The sequence below is a fragment of the Colletotrichum orchidophilum genome (assembly GCF_001831195.1).
Source record: "Colletotrichum orchidophilum strain IMI 309357 chromosome Unknown Scaffold_24.1, whole genome shotgun sequence".
Classification (NCBI taxonomy): Eukaryota; Fungi; Ascomycota; class Sordariomycetes; order Glomerellales; family Glomerellaceae; genus Colletotrichum; species Colletotrichum orchidophilum.
Window position 1 is genome coordinate 243,057 of NW_019172980.1, and position 23,289 is coordinate 266,345.

The following is a 23,289-nucleotide window of genomic DNA, read 5'->3' on the forward strand; positions in this document are numbered from 1 at the left end:
GCGGTCCCCTTGAATTCTTTTACTTGATAACCAATAAACGTTCTACCGGCATATGTAAAAGCCTGCAAGCCAACAAGAAACATCTAGAATCAAGTATCAACCCCACATATCCTTTTTCGAACTATTTGTGATGCAAAAAGCCTACTTAATCAGCGATGAGACACTCCCCAGGAGAGGAAGGTGTGTCCTAAAAAAACTCGAAATCCACAGACTTCCATTTGACATCTTTATCCATCATCCGCCGGCCCTCATCCTCCCATGGACTCCATGTACAAAGTCCGACTCGCGTGTGAGGAACATTAGCCCAGTCAGCCCCGTCTCTAGCTGATTCTGTTGGCTCATATGCAGGACGAAGCAGTACACCAACGCTCCTCGGAACATGCTTTCTGATCCGTGAGTCAAAATCGCCGTCGACATCTCCAAGATGGAATATCCACAAGTCGCGGAGAACAATCGGCAAGTTGGCGCTGAGAGGAAACAGCCAACGAAACCCGGGTATACCGAGCTGCCACAAGTAGCCATTGAGGTTGAGATGCTCTTTCGTGAAGCCCTCGTCCGTCATGATCCTTATGCGACCATTGCTGTAGACCCTGTCTATGAACATTACATTGCCGGATTTATCTGTTCGGTGGAGGAATTGAACCAGGTCGTCTTGCACCCTGAGTGCATCAGTCAAACGGCAGACACGGCCGGATGCCCTCATGATCTCGTGGCTATGTGGATAGAACTTGGACCGGAAAATGTAGTTTGTCGGTGTCCTAAAGTTGGCCGGCACAAACGAATTTTCTGTGATGCGCCAGCTCGAAAGCTTGTCTGCCTTTTTCGTGTGAACAAAAAGCTGGCAGAGAATGGGGTTCTTTGTGGCAATTGCCACGGCAAATTCCTGAACAAGATCTGCTAGTGACGGGTTGTCTTGCGGCCGAATGACCTTGCCCACACGCAGGTTATACGTCTGCATGATTCCGTAGATGCGGTCCACCGGTCTGGAGGTCTGTCTGTACCGCGCCATGCTGTATGGGATGTTCGGGTTTGATGTAGGCAAGTTGTACGTGCCCGAACGGATGAGCAGCGCCAGCATGCTGTCAATCTTGCTTTTCAGATCGAATTCCCAGTCCATTAGGGCGTTACCCGTAACCTCATGGTACTCGATGCCTCTCTGCATGTTGATGAGATCCAAGTAAATGTTGTTGCAGACATTGACAAACATGGAGAGATGAGCTTGGTATTCTTTGCCGTCACCGGTCGTGGTCCAAACGCAGGGAAGTCCTTCTGAGCTCAGGATCAGAGCATCGTTGCGCAGTACGGCCTCCTGCAGGGTCCAGAGAGATGAAAACCAAGGGTCCTGCAGCACAATTAGGAGCCCGGAACTGATACGATCGATTGCTTTGCATGTGGTGGCCATCCTAATCTCTTCCAGGTGAATGTCCGCCCAAGTCGTGATCAAGGCCGACAAGTAGTTCTCTGTTGTACGGAACGAGCTGAATGTAAGGTATCCTATTTCTTCATTTATGGTATAAAAAGCCTTGGTGAGACTCTCGTGATTAGCCCCAGATAGCCAAACATGCGCCTTGACTGCTTTATCGAAAATGGCGACCTGGTGGCCGACTTCTTCAGCATTCATGATCTCGTCTTCTTGGTGTATGCAAGCGATATCGACCCAAGCCCATTGGACGTCTTGAGACGCCATAGCTTCGATGACGGCTCGGAACGAGGCCACCGTGAAATGAGCCTCCTGTATCGAGGGGATCTTCCACGGAGCGCCCTTCACCGGCAACGCAGCGGTGTCGTCGTTGCCATTCCTGACTTTCCAGCGGCCCCAGGTGTAAGTGAGGATGCTGTACTTTGGCTTCTCGGTGGCGCCGTAGACATTGTTCTCGTCTCTCTCGACTGAGGTCAGTGTCGGGATGTGTAGCAGCCGCCGTGGCCAGTAGTCTTCGATGTCTTCTAAAGCAGTCAACCTTTCCTGTGCGCCGCGCGATTCGATGAGTACTTGCATCCAATAGCTCTCGATTCCATCATCGGCTGCACATACCATGACGTCGTATTGATTCGCAATTCTGAATCTCCAGTCCGTAACTATTTCAACCCCCAGTTGGGCGCGTCGTGCAGCAATTCTACCAGGCTCTCGGCAAGGCAGATTTATTCGTAGCAGAATTTCATTAGGCTCAAACCGAAGTCCCAAATGAGGCAAATCCACATCCCTAAAGTGGGATGAGGACCAGGGGGATGTAAGCAGCAGGGCCCTGCTACAACTTCTTGTGTCTGGGTACAAAGGACTTGTTACATTTCAATGTGCGTCAAGCCCTACGGCAGAGTCGCTCTGGGACGAATAGATAGACGTAGATGTCATGCGGGCTAGGGTCTAGTGCAGGCCCCGACGTGACATCAGCTCTCTCACAGTCAGCAAGACAACATGAACCCACTTCGGTGAGCTTCGTCCTGTTGGCTTCAGACAAGGAAGGATTCAAGTTGAGCACGCTTCAGAAACTCGCCGTCTTCAAAGATGGGCTGAAACCCTCTCGATAGCACCTTCAAGTCTCCCAAGTCTCCTACCCCACCAAACGGGATCCATTTATCGTGGCCACAGACAAACGGCATCGAAGAAATGTCAGCAACATCTTCAGCCCTCGGCGCAGTCTTGGGTTACCTAGGCGCCGAAGTCGCGGGCATCAGCCTCTTCGAGCGCCTCCTATGGCCCGAACGCTTCTACAACGCTGTCGACGCCATCGCGCTCATCCGTCTGGCCCTCTTCATGCCCATGGGCGGGCCCCTCCACCGCGCAGCCCTCAAGACGCTGGACAAGTTCCGCGATCACGGCCTGTACAAGGGTCGTCGTCGGGGTGACATGCTCGGCACCACCTTCTTTGCCGACAAAACGAGCCTTCACTACCTCCATAAGACGGCGACTACCCCCGAAGGCCGGGAACTGCCCCGGGCCGTGCGGAACGGCTTCTGGATCGAGGTCCTGAAGCACGTTGACGACCGCATCGGCCTGGGCGGGTCTAGGGTCCGCGCCGATGCTGAAGGCATCGCGCGTTCGAAAGGGGAAAGTGACGAGAGAGGAGACGCCGTCAGGACGACCAGACGGATATACCGACTTTCTCTGGAATTCCTGTCGCCTCAAGAAGTTGAAATAGACACTCAGTCAACATCCATCGACGAAAGCTTCGGGTTCAGAACGTTGTTGGGAATAATCGTCTCCGAACTATCCTCGATTTTGCTTGCGATGGCTTCGGGAATCTGGTTGAATTTCAGCAAGAACGGACAGGATACTCCAGCGAGGTGGTTTGTTGGCTTTCTGTGCATCCCTCTTGGTCTCAAGTTGTTCGCCGCCGCGGCACGCGTTCGACGGGAGGGCTTGATGGACACTGAGGCCTCCCCGGCGTCGTCGACCCTTGACACGACAACTCCCTCATCCCCAGCAAGTGATTCTTCAATCACCAAGAATGACACATATGTTGCCTCTCCAACCCCCTGCCAAGAGGCAGAAATATTCGAAATCCAGGTCCCCTCCATCGGCTTCTTCCTCGTCTCCACGCCATCGCCAGCCTCTCCGGCGAGCTTCCAGTTCTTCCGCCACTACGGCCACCCGATCCGCTACAGCGCCTTCGACCGTGCTAGGGAGGTGGCCAGCATGGCGACGGTATACGCCTTTGTCCTCTACTTCCCGGCGGGGCTGCTGCTGCTCTCTTGGATGAACCAGCCCATGCAGTACCTGTGGTTGGGCCAGCAGCTGTGGAGCGTCTTGGTCATGCATCTCGTGCGTCTTTTCGGTTGGGAGGGCACCGCGCGGACGGAAGAGGCGGTGGCGGCCGCCCTGGTTCGAGACTTTAAGGTCGTGCTGGCTGGGGGCAATGCGGGTGTCAAGGCTACGCTACTGATGGAGGAGGTCACGTCGGTCAAGGAGGGGAGGAAGAGGGTACATGAAATTTTGGAAGGATTTTAGAATTGTACATGTTGACATCGTTGATAAACCTTTATCATGCGAAATGTTGGCAATTCTTTCTTCGGCTTGAGGAATTACTCCTAGGTACCAACAACAAATGTTCAGAACTTTACTACTTCGAAATGCGAATCTCTACCATGGATCTGCAGAAATTGTTGAGCTGTACATGATGCAAAGACTCAAGCAGCCTCTACAACACCTTCCAGTCGACCTTGGAAGTCGGAGGAAGAGACATGTCTGTCAAAACAAAACTCCCAATCTTATTGAGATAGTGCTTGCCAAAGATAGACAGCGGCACCTTCTCCAGCAGTACGCCGTGCAAAAAGCTCATGTCTTGATAGAGTGCGACCGCATAAATACGCCGAGAGCTATAGCTCAAGTCCTTGAGCGTCGACAGCATATCCTTGACGACTGACGTGTACATCTCCAGCTTCCCCTCGGCATCAGTCTGTGCGAGGACACAGTTAATGGTCCCTGAAAGTTTGCGCGTTCCCGGCTCGTCATCCGACGTCATGGCGATGCCCGCCGAGGGCATCGACACGCTGCCGTCCTCGTTGACCATCCAGTCCGCCACGGCCTCGTGGTCGCGGCGGTCAATGTAGGTGTGCTCGTATGATCCCGAAATGTTGGAGAACCAGCCCTTGGACCTGGAGATGGGAAGCATAGTCCCGCCGCGCTCGTTGCGGAGCAGGACCCGCCGTAGCTCTTGGGTGGTGCTCTTCCGAGACAGGTTGTTGGCGATGCTCTCGTAGAACATTGCGCCAAACTTGCGCGAGGCTTCGCGTAGGAAGGCCAGGGGATAGGTCTCAAAGACCAAGGGCTGCGGCGACGTGGCCTTGCCAGACTTTGACGCCTGCATGCCTTCCAGGTACCAGTCCGTCACGCCGACGGCAGACATGATGGCGGGAGCGCGGCTTGACGTACATTGCCGGAGGTTGGCGTTCGTCAGGATCGTTGTCGGCGAGCCGCTCGTGAGGGCATTGTCGAGTCGAGTCATCATGCAAAGATAGTAGAGGTCCCTTACCGCCCTAGGAAATTTCCAGTTGCTGACATTGAGATAGAGCTTCCTTCCAGGATCATTCGCAACTTCCGAGTCGTGTTTGACAGGATCGCTGAAGGGGGCTGCGATGGGTTCTTCTAGCCGGTTGTGAAGTAGGGTATCTCTGAGAAACACCATGAGCGTTCTCAGCGAGATTGCTGAACCACCTCTGTCTTCCAGTCTCGCCCAGGTGCGTGAGTAAAGCTGGATCTCGGGACAGAGAATACACTCTTGCAAAGTCCATAATGAGGACATCCAAAAGGTCGGCTCGCCTGCTGTCACATCATCAGCAAGGTCGGCTAGGTTTTCTGTTTCATCTCGGGGCTTTCTCTTTAATAGTTCCATCGGCACCTTGGCAGCTTGGGTCACTTCTGCCATCCTTTCTTTGATTGCATTGGTATCTCGAGTCGACGTGAGCGACTGTGACCTGAGGCTCATCCAGTCTAACGCGGCTAATACGCCATGCCAGGAGTCAACGTCGTTGATCCAGGCGATACAATTGCTCGAGCCCTTGAATATGGATGCTTGGCTTGCAATCTCTAGGGCAGCCCTCTCGCTCCTATCCTGAGGAATGCAGAAGAGATCAAACCAGATGAATCGGTACCCTAGTTCCTTGAGCTGCCCCGGAAGATCGCGTACATCGTACCGCGTGTTTTCTGGGACCAGCCACGGCACTCCAGGAACGGTTGTGTCGGTACGTGTTCGCCAGCGACCCCATGTGTGGCTGATGCACACGTATGGGGGGCATTCGGGTAGGTCTTTGACGGCCACTGTTTTTTGGCCCTTGTTGTCCCATAGGTAGTATGGATTGATGCTGGCCTGTGCCGAAGTTATGGTCTGATGCTCCGCGTCATTCTGAACCACGATGGGATATGTAACTTGCCCATCCGCTAGGGAGCGGCTCGGATGGAGTACTGGGTACGAAAGCTTTTGGATTGTCGCAATACAAGAAGACCGATATCGCGCAGACTGCAGCATGAATAATTTGACTTGGCAGAGAAAAGGCTCCCAAGACTGCGGATGGAATTCCAGGAGAAAGAGTCTGAAAAGGTGTGAATGGTAGAGGGAGGTGTCAGTCTTGACTCTACTGGCGACAAGACAAAGATTTTCATCCGCGGAAGGGTTGTTTATCGTCCAGAAAGGCCGGCGGCTTTGCAGGTGTGCAATCGTAGCGTTCAAGAGGTCGTCATCGCAGTAGGCCGCCTTCCACCATGACTGGAGAAGATCAAATGACCGTCTCTGGGCGGGCGACAGTGTGTTGCAGAACTCAGATTCATCCCTTACAAGCCGCTGTATTTCCTCCCAGTCGTCGAGCAGAGAGGCCCAACCATGTAGCCTCTGGTGAGCATCGAAATCTGGCCGTCCCTTGTATCTGGCGAGATGAACCCACAGCGGACATATCGGCCAGAGCCTAGGCTCGATGGGCTTGAAGTACATGTTTTGATGGTGTGAGAACGACCGTCGGTCCTGGTCGACCGCGTCCTGCCATTCCTGTCGAGGAGCTCCTTCGGCCTGGCGCCTCTTTTCCAAGTCATCGTAGGCGGCTAAGCGAGGGTATACCAGTGCTTCCCACTCGGGCGAGAGTAGGTAGGCAAGGCGAATATCGTTATCGGTCTTTTCGCTGTATCTTTCCTCGTACCACTGGGTGAGTTCGGTGATGATGTCGACATCAGCTGACCCCATTGTTTCTGCTCCTTGGCGGTCAGAAAGACTCTGGACGCACCCATTCAACTTACCGAAAGGTGGTGGCTCGGCTGAGACGAATCAGATGGCATCCAATTGTTGTTATTTGAGCAAGGCGTTGGGACTATGTGATGTTTGGGGAAGTTTGGATTTCACAGGGTCTCGACTGCGCTTCACCCATCCAACGCTTGAGTATTTATGTCTTGAAGCAAGAGTTTCGGTGTCGTTGTTTCAGGGGCCAGAATCCTTTTTCAAACCCTGGCGTCAAGATGTTGGATTGGCGTATGCAGGTAAGACGCGCCTCACGAATCAACTTTTGATGGTATCTTGCTGCCTGGCGCTGATCTTAGCGATGCTTGATATCTCCACAATGAGGCCGTAGATGGTGTCTAACACTCCCGATCCGAGGTTGGGCTTATTACCACCTTCAAGAGACACCAAAAACCCAAGACCCGCGATGGGAAAGAGACTGTACGGGAACGACAAGGGGGGAGGATATCTAAGTTGCTTTTAACAGTCGAATGCTTCTCTGCTATGGGCGCAGAACAGCTTGGTATCCAACCCAGAATCCGAACCGGAAGAGCTGCCCCTCTCGCCAAAATGGAACGAATCATCGACCCTGGTCATGCACCCCTGCAATGGCTTCACGCGGAGAACTAGGGCATGTCCATGGCAGGGCAGGCAGGCTGGCCTGGATTCTGGCTCTCCCCGCTTTCTGCCCGTCTCCTAGACTCCAATAAACGCCACGAGCAGACTGATCGGAAGACTCATCGTACATGTAGTGTGAAGATCGCCCCTGTCAGCAACAATGGTCGGCTAATTGACGGATATACAGAGGACTACTTTGCTGCATAGTTCAAGGATTTGGGCAATCTATCACTGCAGGTTCAGCTGCACCAAGATGAAAGGTGAGGGTAGAGTTGTATCCAAGCGAGCAGCAAGATCCCACCTATGCACTGTTCCTGGCCCGTTCTGCCGTGAGATCAAGAGGGATTAGAGTATGGAGGACGACTGTTTGGCACCTTGGCATGACACAAGGCCCATTTTCAACTTAACCTCGTGGCGGACACAGTCTTGGGGCTGAGCTGCTAATCCCTGTTGGCAATCAATGGCACAGCGCCTAGACTGTCCGACGAGGCCTTCGGAGGGTGACCTTCCTTCGCCTCAAGAGGAGTACTCCGGGATGAAGAGAAGAAACAGAGGTTCACGGGAAAACATAACTCTCTGGAGAACGCCTTCCGTGCCAATGCACCCCTGAGCAAGTTCGTAATGGGTATACGGGAAGAGACCCGACAGCTGAGGGTGAAGCTGGAGGTAGATGTCTGTTCCTGAGTATATATCATGATCCCGGTTCTCTCGAGTCTTTGGTCAAGGACCACACTCCTCTGTCTCCTGGTGCTATCGTCGCATTCTCCTCTTTCTTCTTGACGCTTCTGGTCCAGTTCCCAAGGATCGTCACCGCCGCTGGACAATCATGATGGCCCTTTCAATCTCCTGCTTTGGTCTTGTCACCCTCTTCATGAGCCTGGCAACAGCCCAGCGCCAGATCGGACCTGCCGAGAACCACCCGCCTCTCACAACATGGCGCTGCACCAAGGCCGGGGGATGCACCGAAGTTAACAACTTCATCGTCCTCGACTCTCTCGCGCATAACGTGTACCAGGCCAACGGCGGAGGAAGTTGCGGCTCCTGGGGCAGCCCGCCCAACGAGACAGCATGCCCAACCAAGGAGGCCTGCGCCGAGAACTGTGTTCAGGAGGGCCTCGACGACTACAGCCGCGTCGGCGTCACGACGGACGGCAGCGCCATAACCATGTATCAGCTCAAGGACGGCGTGCAGGTGTCTCCACGCGTCTATCTTCTTGACCCGTCCAAGGAGCAGTACGAGATGATGCACCTGACAGGCAAGGAATTCGCCTTTGACGTCGACGTCTCGAAGCTGCCCTGTGGCATGAACAGCGCCCTGTACACCTCGGAGATGGAAGCCAACGGCGGGAAGAGCGCACTCAATACCGGTGGCGCCCGTCATGGCACGGGTTACTGCGATGCCCAGTGCTACACTACGCCGTTCATCAACGGCGAAGCCAACATCGAAGGCTACGGCGCATGCTGCAATGAGATGGTGAGTTGTCTGCCTTTGGACCACGTACGCGCTCCCAGAACCGACTGACACGCTGGCATAGGACATCTGGGAGGCAAACTCGCGTTCTGCTCACCTGGCGCCGCACCCGTGCAACCAGACAGGTGTCTATCTCTGCGAGGGTGAAGACTGCGCCTTCGAAGGCGTCTGCGACAAGAACGGTTGCGCGTGGAATCCGTATCGGTGAGTGTTCAGTGTGGCAACCCGGGAAGTAGAGCTCAAGACCTAATTCCGGTGGAAAAAAAAAGCGTCAACCAAGACGACTACTACGGCCGCGGCCCGGAATTCGACGTCGACACAACGCGCCCCTTCACCGTCATCACGCAGTTTCCCGCCAACAAGGCCGGCGTCCTCACCGAGATCCACCGCCTGTACATCCAGGACGGACACCTGATCCGCAGCGAAGTCGTCAACAACCCGGATCTGCCGCAGGTCAACTACCTCAACGACGAGTTCTGCGCGGCGACCGGCTCGCGGCGGTTCGTGGATCTGGGCGCACACCGGGAGATGGGCGAGTCGTTCGACCGCGGCGTGGTCCTCGCGTTTAGCATATGGTGGGATGCCGGCGGTGGAATGAGTTGGCTAGACGGCGCTCCGGACGCCGGGCCTTGCGACGAGACGGAAGGGTTCCCGGAGAATGTCGTCAAGGTCGAGCCGAACCCGGTTGTGACGTTCAGCAACATCAAATGGGGCGAACTTGGGTCTACGTTCAAGCCTCAGTGTAAGAACAAGCCTCGGAATGTGTAGTTTGCTTGCGAAATACCAGTCCTCATTCAAATGCCGATTTTCATGGGTCTTTCGTGGTTGATTATTCCGTCATGATCACTGTAAAGCTTCAAGTTTGAATTCGCAACCGTCCCAAGGTACCTTGCTACCTACTTAACATTACCTACTTACCTAACTAGGTACCTTAGGCAAAGGCAACATGCAAAGAAGGACGGAAGGAGGAAAGTTCCCGGCCGGCGAGACCCCCGAAACCGGCCCCACCATCATTCGCTGAGTCAGCAGAATCAAGGACCTAGCTGGACGCGTCGCGTAAAGTGGTCGGTGGTTTCTGCCACCGATGGTTCGGTTGCCCCGCGGTCCCAGCTCCGTACATGGACTGGCTGCGAACACCTTCTCGCACCTACACCGTCACCCTCGGGATGCCTTCAAGCATTTGCGGGTCATTCCACAGAAGCTGACAAAATGGAGGCGGTCACTGTGCGTCACTTTTTTCACCATGGCGCTCCTAAGCCTGATGCCAACAAGACACCGCTAAGGGTATGGATTCCCGCAAAGGACATTGCAATTGTCCCATCAACACTGCTAGATGGCGAGAGTTAGTCTGACCGGATTGCATTGCAGGCCATCGAAAAAGAAAAGGCGGATTGTCAATGGTGCCAGATACGAGCGTTCCCGAACCACAAACAGTACCCAATCACAATCGTGAACGAAGTAGATGACGAAGTCATCCCGCCCACCTTTCGATTCCTCCAGCACTCGAAGCTCGGTCACGGCGTCCAGGCCGCAGAGGATAGTTTCCGAAGTGGATGTGAATGTGAAGACGAGGATGAATGCCAGTACAAGGGCTGCCTCTGCCTGCAGGAGCAGGAGGATGGCTCCGAAGACGAGGGCGAAGCGAGGAAGAAGGCGTACATGTACCATATGCACGGCGCCAAGGCCGGTTTGCTGCGGTCAAAGTTCCTGAGCTCGACGCGACCCATCTACGAATGTCACCAAGGCTGCGCGTGCGACGTCAGTTGTCCCAACCGGGTGGTGGAGAGAGGTCGACAGATCCCTCTCCAGATCTTTCGGACGGAGAGAACGGGCTGGGGTGAGTTTCACTAGAAATCTGCTGTTTCGCTGGAGAGAAGCTGACTTGCTGACAATAGGTGTCCGATCGTTGGTTGACATCAGAAGGGGGCAGTTCGTCGATAACTACATTGGCGAAATCATCACACCGGAGGAAGCCCAGCGCCGCCGCAATACATCCAACATTGCGCAGCAAAAGGACGTCTACCTTTTCGCACTCGACAAGTTCACCGATGAAAACTCCCCCGATATGCGCCTGCAAGGTCCCCCACTCGAAATTGACGGCGAATTCATGTCCGGTCCGACACGGTTTATTAACCACTCCTGCAACCCGAATCTGCGGATCTTTGCGCGGGTAGGAGATCATGCCGACAAGCATATCCATGATCTCGCCTTCTTTGCGCTGCGTGACATTCCCCGCGGAGAGCAGCTCACGTTCGACTACGTCGATGGTGTGAGTGAGGACGCTGCGGATGCGAAGGACAAGAGCAAGCAAGGCGAAATGGTTCCGTGTCTCTGCGGCAGCAAGAATTGCCGCGAGTTTCTGTGGTAGTCATCGAGGGATGGCTGGATCTGTCCGGACGAGACGAGACCACACCTCCGAATCGTGGAGAGGCCGGCTGCAATTCGATGCTAGCTGATAGGTACCACGCGCAGTCCGCGGTGGAGGGCTCTACGGAAGTCAAGGAGCATCATCCAATGACGAAATATGCCAACGTCATCGGCATCGGGCATTTACCTCCCCGTCAACCTTGTACATGGATACGGAGGGAAGTTTGGTATCAAAGACAGGGCCCTGATGGATACACGCCGGGAGAGGGCGGGCGAGGAAGACTGGGCCAGGTGCCGAAACGGCATTACCCGGAAGCTCCGTGGAGCCTCGAAGCCCACAATTTGGATCTTCAGAGATGGGCGGTGCGCCCGGTTCGTCTGAAGAGACGGACAACTCGGGATGCCAAAAGGGGATGCCCTGGGTTGGGGAGTATGAGACACGTCCCTATCGACGTCCAATTGGCGCACGACGTACACGCCAAGTGTTATGTTGTAAGGATAAGTAGCAGCATGACGCGATAAAAGGCATTTGAGCCTAGAGACGTAAATTGAGGTGTCAGATCTGGTGTCTTTACGGAAACGCAGATCGTCGTACGTTACTAAGGCAAGCTCCCAAATTGGTATGAATGAGCTAACGGGATCTCGGCAACGGCGTCCCAATTGGTGTAGTGTAATGTAATACGAGACGGGCCCTGGCCGATATCCATATCACCTTGGGAGTCATACACTAGAAAGACGAAGTCAATTGCCCTTATTAGTGTCTTTGATGTGTGTGCGTAATCGAGGCATCACGGCAGAGGCGCCTGTCATCATCCATCGATCGATCTTTGGCCGCTATCCGTGTCATTGATCAGGCGACTTGAATTTTGAAATCCATGGTGGCTCAGCAGAACCTTGGGATGGTCCCTCACAACCAACACGGCCAGATTGACGGCCAATTAAAGACCAATCGAGGCCCAGTGGGGGCGCTGTGGTCCTCCACCATGAAGCAAGCGAGTGGGCTGCGGTGGGGGATGCTGGGGAGGACCCTGTGTTGGGCCGACTCTTCGGATGGATCTCGCCAAGGCCACTTCCATTGTGACCAAGAGCTTACAGAAAGAAGAGGAAAACCAGTTTGCTATGAGAGAGAATTCGAAAGGAGAAACAACCGTCGTCGGGTTGGGCCGATCCAATGTCTCGAACCATTGTCTCTTAGCGCAGCTGGAATTTTGAAAGGGGAGAGACAGTCCACGTGCAAACGGAGAATCGCAGGATCGAGCCATGTCTTGAATTGGGAATGCTGCACCCGGGACAACAGATAAAACACGGGTGCATACCGCAACGCAGGAAACAGAAAATAGAAAAAAAAGGCAAAAAAGGGACGAAAAGTCGAGGTCCACTGGCCCCAGACCTCTTACCTTATCTCTCTCCCAGGCGAGACGGACGGGAAACGAAAACAAGCAAATTTTAGGCGTCTCACAGCAGCAACCCACTGGACGGTTTCTTGGTACTACGGAAGGTAGACTAAGTTAGCACCACCCCTGCTGCAGCGATCCTCACTGATCATCTGCTGCATCCTTTCCATTTTTGCTCGAGGAACGGTACCGATACGGATTGCTGACGATAAGAGAAGGACCGGGACTCACTCTCGCCTTGCCTCACGCTCACCACCTCACCTACCTCACGTCCTTCCTTCCATCACCTCCAAAGCATCCAAGGCACCTTACCCACCCTCCCGAACGCCTTCCTGGTCCCTCTCCTTCTCTCGTCACTCTTAACTTGGCTCTTCTGCCTTCTTCCTGCCTCCTACGGCGCTTTGCGTGTTTGTCAATCACTCACCTTGGAGGAAGAGCTCCGTCTGAGCCTCTCATCCACACCACGCATCACCGACCACTCACCACTCACCTTTTCTTCTCTCTTTCCATCCGTGACGCCTATCTTCCAATACGTACCTTACCTACACCACTTCCCGTCGCCCTCCTCACGCTCCGTCCGGGACCAACACACCTTGACAAGGAAGCCGCAGCCCGTCGACCAACCAGCGTCGAAGCGTCACGTCAACGGCCCAAGGGTCTAGACCTTTCAACAGCCCTCGCCCGATTCCGCCTATCCTCCTCTTTTCGACATCGTTCCCATTCTCACCTCACCACTCGATTCCTCTACACAAAGCCACTAGTACTCGCCAACCTTTGACATCTTTGTCCAGTACAGCTAGCCAGCTGCCTTTACTTATCTTTCATCTTGAGGTCAACCACAACTTGACCATCAGCAACACGCCACCAACACACCCAGGGCGATGGCACGCGACATTGCAACTTGCTAGAACCAAATCCCTGCGCAGACACAAAGAACCCCTCTTCCACCTGGAGGCTCAAACAACATGGTAAACATTGACTCTGTTCCCCCTCGCCTTTGTTTGATCTCGCCACCGGACACTACTCCGAGCGCCCAAGCACCCTGTCAAACCTGCATATATCGTCCGACCACCTCTCGCATACCCTCCAAACTGACGACTCTACTCGCATAGGGCTGCTGTCTCTCCCATCCCCAGGGCTCCAACGTCCCCTACCCGGGTCCGACCAACACGGGCTCCACGAGAGCTATCAATCCCGCGCCCGCCTCCCTCTCCCGCGATGGCTCCCCTGCCGAGACGACGCAGACCTCCTCGGGTCGCCGTCGCCGCCACCACTCCAGCATGCCCCTCGACAAGCACATCAACAAGGCTCTTCGCCGCCACGTCTGGACTTCAAAGGGTCGCGCCTGGACCCGCGTCGCCTTGGACCGCGAACGAATAGATTTCTTCGACACCCGCGTCACCGGACGCCCAGAGGTCTGGCAGTCGCTGCGCGCCGCCCTCGAGGTCGTTTGGGACCCCGTTGGCCAGGGTGCCGCAGACGACGGCACTGGTGGTCTTGCAACAGCGCAAGGCATCCTCGATGCGGCAGAGATCACTCTCCCCACGGGCGATCTTGCTCAGGGCGCCTACGATCAGCTGGGCAACTATTATCCCCTGTCTGAGTGGCTTGTCGCCGATCCGACTAATTTGGTTGAGGACGATGCCACCATAGACGGTGCCGACGAGGCGCTCTCGACGGGAGATTTCAAGGACGACCTTGCGGGAGGAGAAGAGACCACGGAGGAGCTGGATGAGGACGACAACATCCGCCGGAGGGAGGAGAAGGGTAAGGCCGTTGTCGACGCCCGGGACCAGCTCTCCCTCCTAGCTCGTCTGAGCGAGACTGCGCGCGATGTCACTGTCAGCATCGCCAAGAGCGATAGCGTCAGGACCGTTGCTCGCAAGATCCAGGAGCAGTCAGGAGTGAGTAGAGCACATTCAATTCCGCGTTATTCCACTTGCCCCAGAGGATGTCTCAGCTAATCGGTTACCCAGCTTGCCACCACCAAAAAGGTCCGCGTCGCCTATATGGGCAAGATCCTTAAGGACAATCTTCCACTCACCGAGCAGGGCTGGAAGGAGGGCCATGTGGTCAACGCCCTCGTCTTCGACAGATAGCATCATCGAGGGCAATCGCCAATGGACCGATATGCGCCTGTTGTGCTTAAGAAGGCGTGGACTCTCAGGAGAAGAATGCCGTCCCAGGACCTGCGGCGCAACTCATACCCTTCCCTGTGAAGAACAACGACCAGCTCCAGGCGCATCACCGGGCTCCAGAGACAACGGCTACAGAGAGTTCACTTTTGACCTTCATCCCCCCTTCATACTTCTCGACTTTACACGCTCGGCATACCTCAGCACAAATTTCCTTGGTCTGGCATTTCTCAGTCCGGTTCTCAGTCTGGATAAATACCCCCTTTCATCGCGGTGCGGGATTATTTCCCCCCCTTCTTATGATCGATTTGGCGTCCCGGAGGGTGGAAACCCACTGCCACACAAAAGACAATGGCCACCCATTGCAGGCGTTCGTTTTATTATGAGGACTTCACTGCAAACGTGTTGCCTCTTCTCTTTTTTTTAGTTGTTAATAGCGGTCATTACGGTCATCCAACGAGCGAGGTTCTCCTTTTGGCATGGCGGCGATCAGTGGGTGTCACTTAGAGAGTTACAAGACCAATAATTATTACGATGATATCCTGAGATGTGCGTCAATGTCTCCGTCCGATGCCATCATACCACGTTCGTTTGAAAGAAGAGTAAGGCAGAGGAATTGCAAAGTCTAAAGCTTTCCACAAGACCGTCATCCATAAGATATGCTTCAAGACGACAATCACCCAAAGTCCCCCTCAAAAAGTCCATCAGTTGAACATCAAGAACATCTCATTTCTACCTACTCATGACGCCTGACCGGGCTGCACTTTTAACTCTTAACCACAAAGAGAAAAAGGAGAGACGAGAGAGGGAGAGGCCAAGGGAAGGCACACACAGACAAGACTTCTCTCCCCTCTCCCCATCTTTTTACACCCCCCTAATTCATGCCGATTTCAACGGTACCAGCTGCTGCTCCCTTATCTGCCAGCCAGCCATACATACGTTTCTCCCTCAGAGCACAGCATGTCTGCGTTTCTCGGCCTACACCGTCGAAAACTTTCACCTCTCCTTTTTCGAATTTCATTACACCTGTAGGCGTGTATCCTCAGGCAGCCGGGGCGATACTGCAATCTCGACATATAGCACCTACATCTCTCGACAGGTCTATGCCGCTGACCCAATCTTGTTGAGTCCCTTGAGGGACCCCAAGCTCAGTGCCAGACCCTGCGATCTGCTTCTTATTCTGACGAAACCCGTGATAGGCCCGTCCTCGCCTTCCTTCTCGATGCTCAAGTTGGCCAGAGCATCCTCGCCTGCGATTCTGTTAGCTTACAATCGTCCGCATGTCAAGGGCTGGGGAAGAGGGAACTCACCGAATACACTGCGAGCGTACAGGTTGGCGCTCAGGAACTGGCAGTCGCCCTTCATGCTGGCCTCGGGGGTCAGGCAGTTCATATTGGTCGCTGCCATCAGCTGCTCGAGGAAATCGCGCAGGGACTTGGCCTTGGAGTTGATGTTGACCTTGTTCTCCCATTCGAACTCGGTCCACATAGTGCGGAACTGTGTCTCGGTGCACGTCGCGGGTTGGATGTAGTCCATAATGTCCACGTGGAGGTCATTGAGGATGACGACATTGGTGTCCGTCGAGTGGGCGCCATCATAGACAACGTTGCCGAATATGACGCCAGTGTCCGTGGAGGACACCTTGATTGTGCACTGTACGTTGTGGAAGTCGTGGGGGCCCAAGTTCTGTGTCGTTGGTCGCTCGACGACCTTCAAGTCACCGAGAGTGGCAAACTCGACGGAAAGGTTCTGCAGCGTCTCCATCGTCTGATTGACTAAAAGTACGTCCAAGACAATATCGAACTGGTGCACCTTGACGTAGGCCTCGGCGTAGACGGGGTCGGAGAAGCCGGTGAGCTGCACCACACGGCTGAGCTTAGATGAGAGGTCCTCGGCTGTAGCCTCTCCGCCTGTTGCCCGCTCCAGATCAACCTGGATCTCGTCCAGGCCATCACTAGCGTTCTTCTTGGAAAGCTGGCGGATCTGAACGACGTCATCAACCTGGATGGCTGTCTTCGCCTTCTCCACAGCCTCCTTGGCGGCCTTCTTCTTTTCCTCGGCCTGGACCATCGCTCTGAATGCCTTGCGGGTGTCATCGAGGTAGACAGTCTCGAGCTCCTTGTTCTGGGCGAACTCGGCGAGCGAGCGCACGCAAGACATGATGCGGTCCACCGAGTCCTCGTCGATGGGAGCCTTGACGAATTGTGACTGACCGACGCGAATGATGGAGATCATGATAAGCATGGCCTCACCGCGAAGAGCGTTGGTACGCGCTGACTCGGCAGAGATCTCGGCGTGGCGCATGACCAGCTTGACGAGGGTGGCAGAGAGGACGGTGGCGAGGTAGTAGTCACCATCGAGAATGAGCTGGCGCAGAGGAGGCTTCTGAGCAGCCTTGACAGCCTCCAACTTGGCAGCAACAGCAGACTGGCTGGTAAGGGCGGTTTCGGTAGCGTAGGTTCCGTCGGCAAGGACCTTGCGCGAGCCTGTTGGCGCCGCAGGCTTCGAGTGACCGTTAACCTGCTCCTTGTTTTCCTCCTCGCCATCGCCATCCAGAAGCCGTTGTTCCGAGGCGAGGATCGGGATCTCGCCGAGGCTGGCACGAATGCTCTTCCATGCATCCCGGATGTCGCGCTCCTCCAGGGAGTATTCTCCTATGATCCACATGATACCTCTGTACACCTTTCCGGCACGCACCTCGCTGAGGGTAGCGACCAGCCTCTGGACGATCGGCTTGCGCAGCTTGGGAAACTTCTCCACGACCTCTTTGACGAAGTTGATAACATCGACGGCTGAAGTGTTATTAAAGTCGGCGATGAAGTCCATGAGCAGGTCAACAACGCTAGCGGCAACCTCTGAAAATTTGATGGCGCACTGGTGGATGGTGTGAATAAGGAGTTGGCGGTACTCGGTATTCTTCTCGTACTCCTGGTCGACCGTCTTGGAGAGCTCCTTCTTGAGCAGCAAGACGACCTCTTCGACGTTTTTGCTCGATACCATCTCGAGGGCAATATCCAGGGCCTTGCGTCTGACGTCGATATCGGGGCTGGAAAGAACGCGGAGGATTTCCATCACTAGGTCGTCCAAGATACCCTCGTTCTTTTTCCGTAGCTGGTTAACCCGGTCCAGCACGATGAGCTTGACATTATTATCGGCCTCCTTGATGCTAAGCTCGATGAACTTGGCGGCCGCGGCCTTAACTGCGACAGGGTTGTTTGTGAGGGCGGTTAATGAGGAGGCGGCTTCGTACACGACGGTCGAGGTGTTGGCTTCGAGCAGGTCGAAAATGAGTCTGAGATACCGTGCCTGATACAAGTATGTCAGATGTGCGCTAAGTTGAACATCCTCTTTAGGTCTTTACCTTGTTCTGAGAGTTCTGAACGGCATCCTTGCGGATGAATTCGAGCTCAACGAGCTGCAACAGCTCTTCTGCGTTCGGGATACCCTCGAATACCGTGCTCAGGTAGAGCAGGGCCTTCTCGTGGTCGATGGAGGCGAGCGCGGCGAAAGCGTTGCGCTTGCATGTGGGATCGGTCTCGGCTTCGAGGAATACGGCAATGAGATCTGGGGCATCGGGAATTAGGCTGGCAGAGTGTGTGTAGATGGAGGAAACCGCGAAGACGGCGTTCTTGCGCACGTAGGCGTGGCGGTGCTCGAGACATTGTCTGGCGGAGGAGAGGAGAGGCTCAATGAGCTCTGCTTCTCTAAGCTTGCACAAGAAGCGAAGAGTGTTTCCCCGGATGTACTCGTTGGGATGCTGCAGGTCGTTCCTGATGCCGTTACTAAGGCCAGAGTGTCAGCAGGGGTGCAGCTGCGAAGGGAACGAGCCAGCCACGAACCAGACCAAGATCATTTCCTGCTTCAGCTTGCCATTGGAGTCGAGCTTGGGGCAAATCTCGTAGTAAAAGTACAACAGCTTTTTCAGAGCCTTGTGCTTCGAGGGCATGACGAATCGAATGATGTGCATGAGCAGGTTGGGCATGGGGTCGCCGTTGAGCATGATTGTGAGAATGCGCTTCATGGTCTCGACCTTGCTCTCGTCGGTGCCCTTCTCGAGCTGCGTGCGCAGGTCCGAGAGGGAAGGGACGTCGGCGGCATTGTCCTGGTGCACCAAGCTGTATGCATTTTCCAGAAAGGAGGCCATCGTGGCAGGTCGGTGTGGTGTTGCTGGCGATGTGCCGGCGCTGGAGGTTGAGGACGTGTTCAAGGGGGGATTCGGGGGTTCGAGTGGGATGTATCGAAGCTGGGCGGTGGGGATTGGACGGTCTAAGGACGGGGGCGGAATACGTGTTAGCTTAGGGAAGCTGTCTGTCGCTACGAGTTTACTGCATGTGTGGCCCAAAAGTGGCCAGAATTTGTAGGAGAGGGAAAATGACGAACTCTAAGCCATCCAGCGAGATTGTCCTATTCCTCACGAGTTCTAGGTAGGCATGCGTCGCCTCGTTGTGCTGTGTTGGAAACAATTCTCTCCGACCTACGGCTCGGCAGCGATTCCTCTTTCTCTCACTCTCTGGCCTTCGCGAATATCTGTCCCTGGGCACGACCTGCGCCGGCCAGGTGTCACCACTTAGGTAAGCACACGTGATTCAGGTTTCGGTGGGACCAGACCCTTAGAGACGGAACGGATTAACTGGCTAGAACCTACCTCCCTCCCTTGAAGGGCGAGAGCTCTCAATTGGCGGCTCAAGCTTGGACCATGTCTGATCGGACCCCGCTACTCTACCGGCGAGGCGAGGCAGTGTGGGCTAGGCTGGGCTGGATGGGGACCATCCCGCTTTTTCTCGCATTTCCATCTCCAGCCTTGCAGCTCGAGGACATTAGCCGTGGCATTTCACCGATATCGTCATTTGTCGCCAACGCTGTCACGATGGCGGCCCCTAACGACCAATTCTATCTCCGCTACTAGTACGCAACCATGCCTATATGCTATCTCGGGTATGAATGCTAAAAGAGACGCAGCTCAGGTCACTCTGGACGGTTCGGACACGAGTTCTTGGGTAACGCCGAACCCCAACCCCACTATCCGGTTCTTCGAAAGGCCCTCTGACGTTGATGCCCTCAGAATTCGATTTCCGCGTCGTTGGCGATGGACGGAGCGCAGTAGCGCGTTATGCGAACAACTCCAACTACCGAAATGACAGTTTGATTCGCAAAGAGAGTGCGGCGCCTTTCCCATCAAGTCAGATTGAGCAATGCTAATGAGAACACCTAGTGTGCGTCAGCGCTCTTATCATCGACGAGATCAAGCGCATCATCAAGACGAGCGAGATTATGAAGTACGAAACCCGACTGCAACCATGCCCGGCGACATGCTGACACACACGGTGAAGGGAAGATGACTCCAAGTGGCCGCAGAAGAACAAGGATGGACGTCAAGAGCTGGAGATTCGGTTGGGCAACGACCACATCTCCTTTGAGGTAGGCGATGACGGCTGTGTTGGACTCGGAGCTTCGGGCTGATGTGTTTCGAACAGACGGCCAAGATCGGCTCATTGGTTGACGTGACGGAGTCGGCCGACCCTGAAGGCCTGCGCGTCTTCTACTACCTGGTGCAGGACCTGAAAGCGCTCGTGTTCAGCTTGATTGCTCTGCACTTCAAGATCAAGCCCATCTAAAAGCGACGAGCGAAATTTTGGCTATTTGGGCGGCAACGACAAAATAATTGGGAGATACCCCGGAGATTGGCCAGCATCTGTTCCCTCAGAGGGCTACACTAGAGGCCTACGAGCCGGCTACGTGACGGCCATGACGAATGAACCGCATGTGACCTGCGGAACGACCATTTTTCTAGAAAAAAAAGCATGATGCTGCATGTCGGCTGCATGGAGTAGGGTCTTGGGCCCTTCAGCTCAGACGACGAGCTGGCGAACGGACAGACGGGCAGGCGGGAGATTAAATAGCCCTGCTGGTCGTCCCTTATACGAGGTAGACTAAGGCAGACCAAAATGCATGGCTCTTGGTCATGTGTCTTTAGGCAAGATATAACGAGATACGGTTTTCGCTTTTTGATGCACGCACGCGCCATATCGCCCCCTACTTCGCTACAGTGAAGACTCAGAGGTTGATGGTTGACGTTGAGGTTCATGAGATTGAGAGATAGTAAAGAGCTTGATTTTGAGGTAGCATGGAGCCCGCTGTCAAGGAATGGCACACTTGTTGATCGGTCAGTTTTGTCCTCATGGGACGCAGCACTTGGTTCGAGGATGGTGGTGGTGCAGTTCGCAGATGATGCCATCAGTTCGAGTCAGTCTTCGCAACGGTGCATTCACGCCAGGCAAGGCGTGTGACAGAACACGGAGCTGGGGTAGACTTCGGGGACGTGGCGTTGAAGGGCGATGCCGATCGCAGATCGTCTCTTATGCGATGAATGTGTATGATGACTTCTCTTACGAGTGGACACGCATGCCATTGAGCATACCAAACAAATGAATGTGACCAAGCTTTTTGCCTGGAAAAGGGATCAAGTAAGGGGGCACGGGAGGAAGGTGATTCGACTTATTCGCAGAGAGATGAGTTGGACAAGCCGTAGCCCACAGACTGTAACACTAGTGCAATGAAGAATGCGAGCCCAAAAGGAGGATTGCAGACGGCGATGACAGGGGATTGCTTGGTCGGAATCTGTGACCTGTTGGAGTCTCACGCCATTTGAGAGGGCGAGCAGGGACTGAGTGCAAGGGATGGATGAATAGAGTAAGTGTCAATTTGCACAGCCCTTTTCAACATGAGGCTGAGGCTTAAACCTCGAAGATGGGGCGGGTAAGGTGAGCTCCTCTGAGTGTCAACTCTTGAGGCAAATGAAAAGAAAAAAGGGCCAGTGGGTGTGAGGGGCAAAAAGCTACATAGTAATGTAGTGAGGACCAAGGCTGAGGTTGTAGCTCCATCGGTTGTAACTGAATTAGTGAGCACACCTCGTACACTGTAGGAGATGTACCTGTGAGGGGTAGGCGTAGGTGAGGTGCGTACCCGTAGAGTGAGAGCGAAATGAGTGGCAGTAGGCGTGAGTGCTTGGACGGTGTCTGAGGGCTTGGGTGCAGGAAAGACGCTGCAGGAGCACAGAGTTTGGCTCCAGTCTGTGCCCATTTTCTCCAACTCGCGAGTGTTAGATTGGATTCAGCGCCCTGCCGAAGCCTCCGTTCCCCCGCCGCCCGAGGCTCTGGGCTTTTCTTTTTTTCAAGGACTGTAGGGCGGGCGCAGAGAAAAGCCCGCAAGCCCGCAAGCCCGATGAGTGAAGAGAGTCCGCAAGCCCGATGAGTAAAGAGCGTTGACCCCAAAGGAGTCAACTCGAGTGCCTTGTGTTAGAAGTGAGGAAGACCCAGCAGGCGTCCACAGGTACATGGGACTCTTCTTCAGCACATGCAGGGCAAAGCTATAGGGCGGTCTCGTGTCAATGAGTGTGCTGCTATCGTGTTCGGGACTTGACGGTTCGCGCGTGTGGGCGCAGAAGCAGGTGTGAGATGGGGGTTGTGCTGAGACGCCGGCAGCCCGCGGGTGGATGAGTTCCCAATTGAACGAGAAGAGGGTTCGTGAGTTAGAAAAGGGTAAAAACGGACGCTGGACCGCAAACTGCGCCTATGGTGGCTGTCAACGTGAGTTGAGGTGGTCAAGTGTCTCTCTTCCGCGACGCTTGCAGCCCAGCAGTTCGTCTAACACAAGCCACGACATGGAAAGGAAGAAGGCAAAATGGCGAAGCGCAGCTCAGTTGCTCGCTAAAAGTATAAGATCAAATTAGCGCAGCCATCAGCCAACGCGCGGGGCGCCAGAAGCGACAAGAAGTCGGTTCGTAGGAGTCACAGTTGGAGGTAGGTACCTACCCACGATATCTTAGCTCAGGCGCGTGGCAGTGACAACTCGTTAGTGCAAGAGGGATAAACGGACAAGCTCTGTCCATGGCGGATGGAAGGAAAATGAAGGCGGCGCAGGGCTTGACAGCGCAGAAATGGCACAGGCCGGGGAGACCCTTCCAACGTGGCTAGCGATAAACGATGCGGATGCGTGAGGTGTCCCCGTGTCTCACATCCCTTTCCTTTTTTTTTTTCCCCTTCCTTAGCTAAGGCAGTCTCCCTCAGCTGGACGACTGAGCTTCCAGGCCGCGAACACAGGGCGGGGACACAGGCGTCATCGGCTGCAATGCATGGACTGCACCTGCCCGACCTCACTCTCCCGCATTTCATCTCACCCCCCTCTGCGATCATTCACTCCTCAATTTCACTTGTCTAAGTGAGGTAGAGATACAAAATAGACATACGTATAACTGACTAACTGGGAGGTGAGATGAATTTTGGCCAGTCAAGACATCTCACTCATTTCACAGCTCTAGACTCATACAGTCTTGCTGCACAGAATTCTTTGATGAACTCCGCGGAAGAGTCATCTGGTATAGCACCCAGCCAGCAGCATCGCAGGCCCATCCCGTCCCAGGGCCTCCCCCCGTCAACCCCAACTCTCTCATCCCACCCGACACCCACAACGGCTCGAAAAACCACGGCCGGGAGGACGTAAAGGTACATGCCCGTTGTACCCGCGGTAACCTTACCAAGCTTTCCCCTCCAATCCCGCATCCTAATCGTCACCCCCCCATCCCATTTCCCGTACCTTGGACACCGCCC

At 54.6% G+C, this 23,289-nt stretch overlaps 7 protein-coding genes across 7 annotated transcripts; 4 read left to right on the plus strand and 3 right to left on the minus strand.

Moving 5' to 3' along the window:
- Positions 1 to 187: 187 nt before the first annotated feature.
- Positions 188 to 2,035, minus strand: CORC01_03884 (uncharacterized protein; the record flags this gene model as incomplete). Its single annotated transcript, XM_022615533.1, has 1 exon — positions 188 to 2,035. One exon carries the CDS (start codon positions 2,033 to 2,035, stop codon positions 188 to 190), a length of 1,848 nt encoding a protein of 615 aa, XP_022477952.1.
- Positions 2,036 to 2,605: 570 nt separating this feature from the next.
- CORC01_03885 (uncharacterized protein) lies at positions 2,606 to 3,946 on the plus strand (the record flags this gene model as incomplete). Its single annotated transcript, XM_022615534.1, has 1 exon — positions 2,606 to 3,946. One exon carries the CDS (start codon positions 2,606 to 2,608, stop codon positions 3,944 to 3,946), a length of 1,341 nt encoding a protein of 446 aa, XP_022477953.1.
- A 190-nt stretch (positions 3,947 to 4,136) lies between these two features.
- On the minus strand, positions 4,137 to 6,668 carry CORC01_03886 (uncharacterized protein; the record flags this gene model as incomplete). The annotated part of the gene is made up of 1 exon (XM_022615535.1): positions 4,137 to 6,668. The coding sequence occupies one exon, from the start codon at positions 6,666 to 6,668 to the stop codon at positions 4,137 to 4,139; it is 2,532 nt and encodes an 843-aa protein (XP_022477954.1).
- Positions 6,669 to 8,142: 1,474 nt separating this feature from the next.
- On the plus strand, positions 8,143 to 11,155 carry CORC01_03887 (glycosyl hydrolase family 7; the record flags this gene model as incomplete). Its single annotated transcript, XM_022615536.1, has 6 exons — positions 8,143 to 8,790; positions 8,852 to 8,991; positions 9,057 to 9,554; positions 9,831 to 10,071; positions 10,135 to 10,624; positions 10,683 to 11,155. The coding sequence occupies 6 exons, from the start codon at positions 8,143 to 8,145 to the stop codon at positions 11,153 to 11,155; spliced, it is 2,490 nt and encodes an 829-aa protein (XP_022477955.1).
- A 2,505-nt stretch (positions 11,156 to 13,660) lies between these two features.
- On the plus strand, positions 13,661 to 14,647 carry CORC01_03888 (ubiquitin domain-containing protein; the record flags this gene model as incomplete). The annotated part of the gene is made up of 2 exons (XM_022615537.1): positions 13,661 to 14,452; positions 14,525 to 14,647. Coding segments are annotated over 2 exons (915 nt in total), but the record flags the coding sequence as incomplete, so codon positions are not given.
- A 1,137-nt stretch (positions 14,648 to 15,784) lies between these two features.
- CORC01_03889 (uncharacterized protein) lies at positions 15,785 to 18,995 on the minus strand (the record flags this gene model as incomplete). The annotated part of the gene is made up of 4 exons (XM_022615538.1): positions 15,785 to 15,933; positions 15,994 to 17,989; positions 18,045 to 18,465; positions 18,523 to 18,995. Coding segments are annotated over 4 exons (3,039 nt in total), but the record flags the coding sequence as incomplete, so codon positions are not given.
- Positions 18,996 to 19,379: 384 nt separating this feature from the next.
- Positions 19,380 to 20,298, plus strand: CORC01_03890 (mago nashi; the record flags this gene model as incomplete). The annotated part of the gene is made up of 6 exons (XM_022615539.1): positions 19,380 to 19,588; positions 19,643 to 19,680; positions 19,746 to 19,841; positions 19,896 to 19,959; positions 20,014 to 20,101; positions 20,158 to 20,298. 6 exons carry the CDS (start codon positions 19,380 to 19,382, stop codon positions 20,296 to 20,298), a joined length of 636 nt encoding a protein of 211 aa, XP_022477958.1.
- Between the last annotated feature and the right edge of the window lie 2,991 nt (positions 20,299 to 23,289).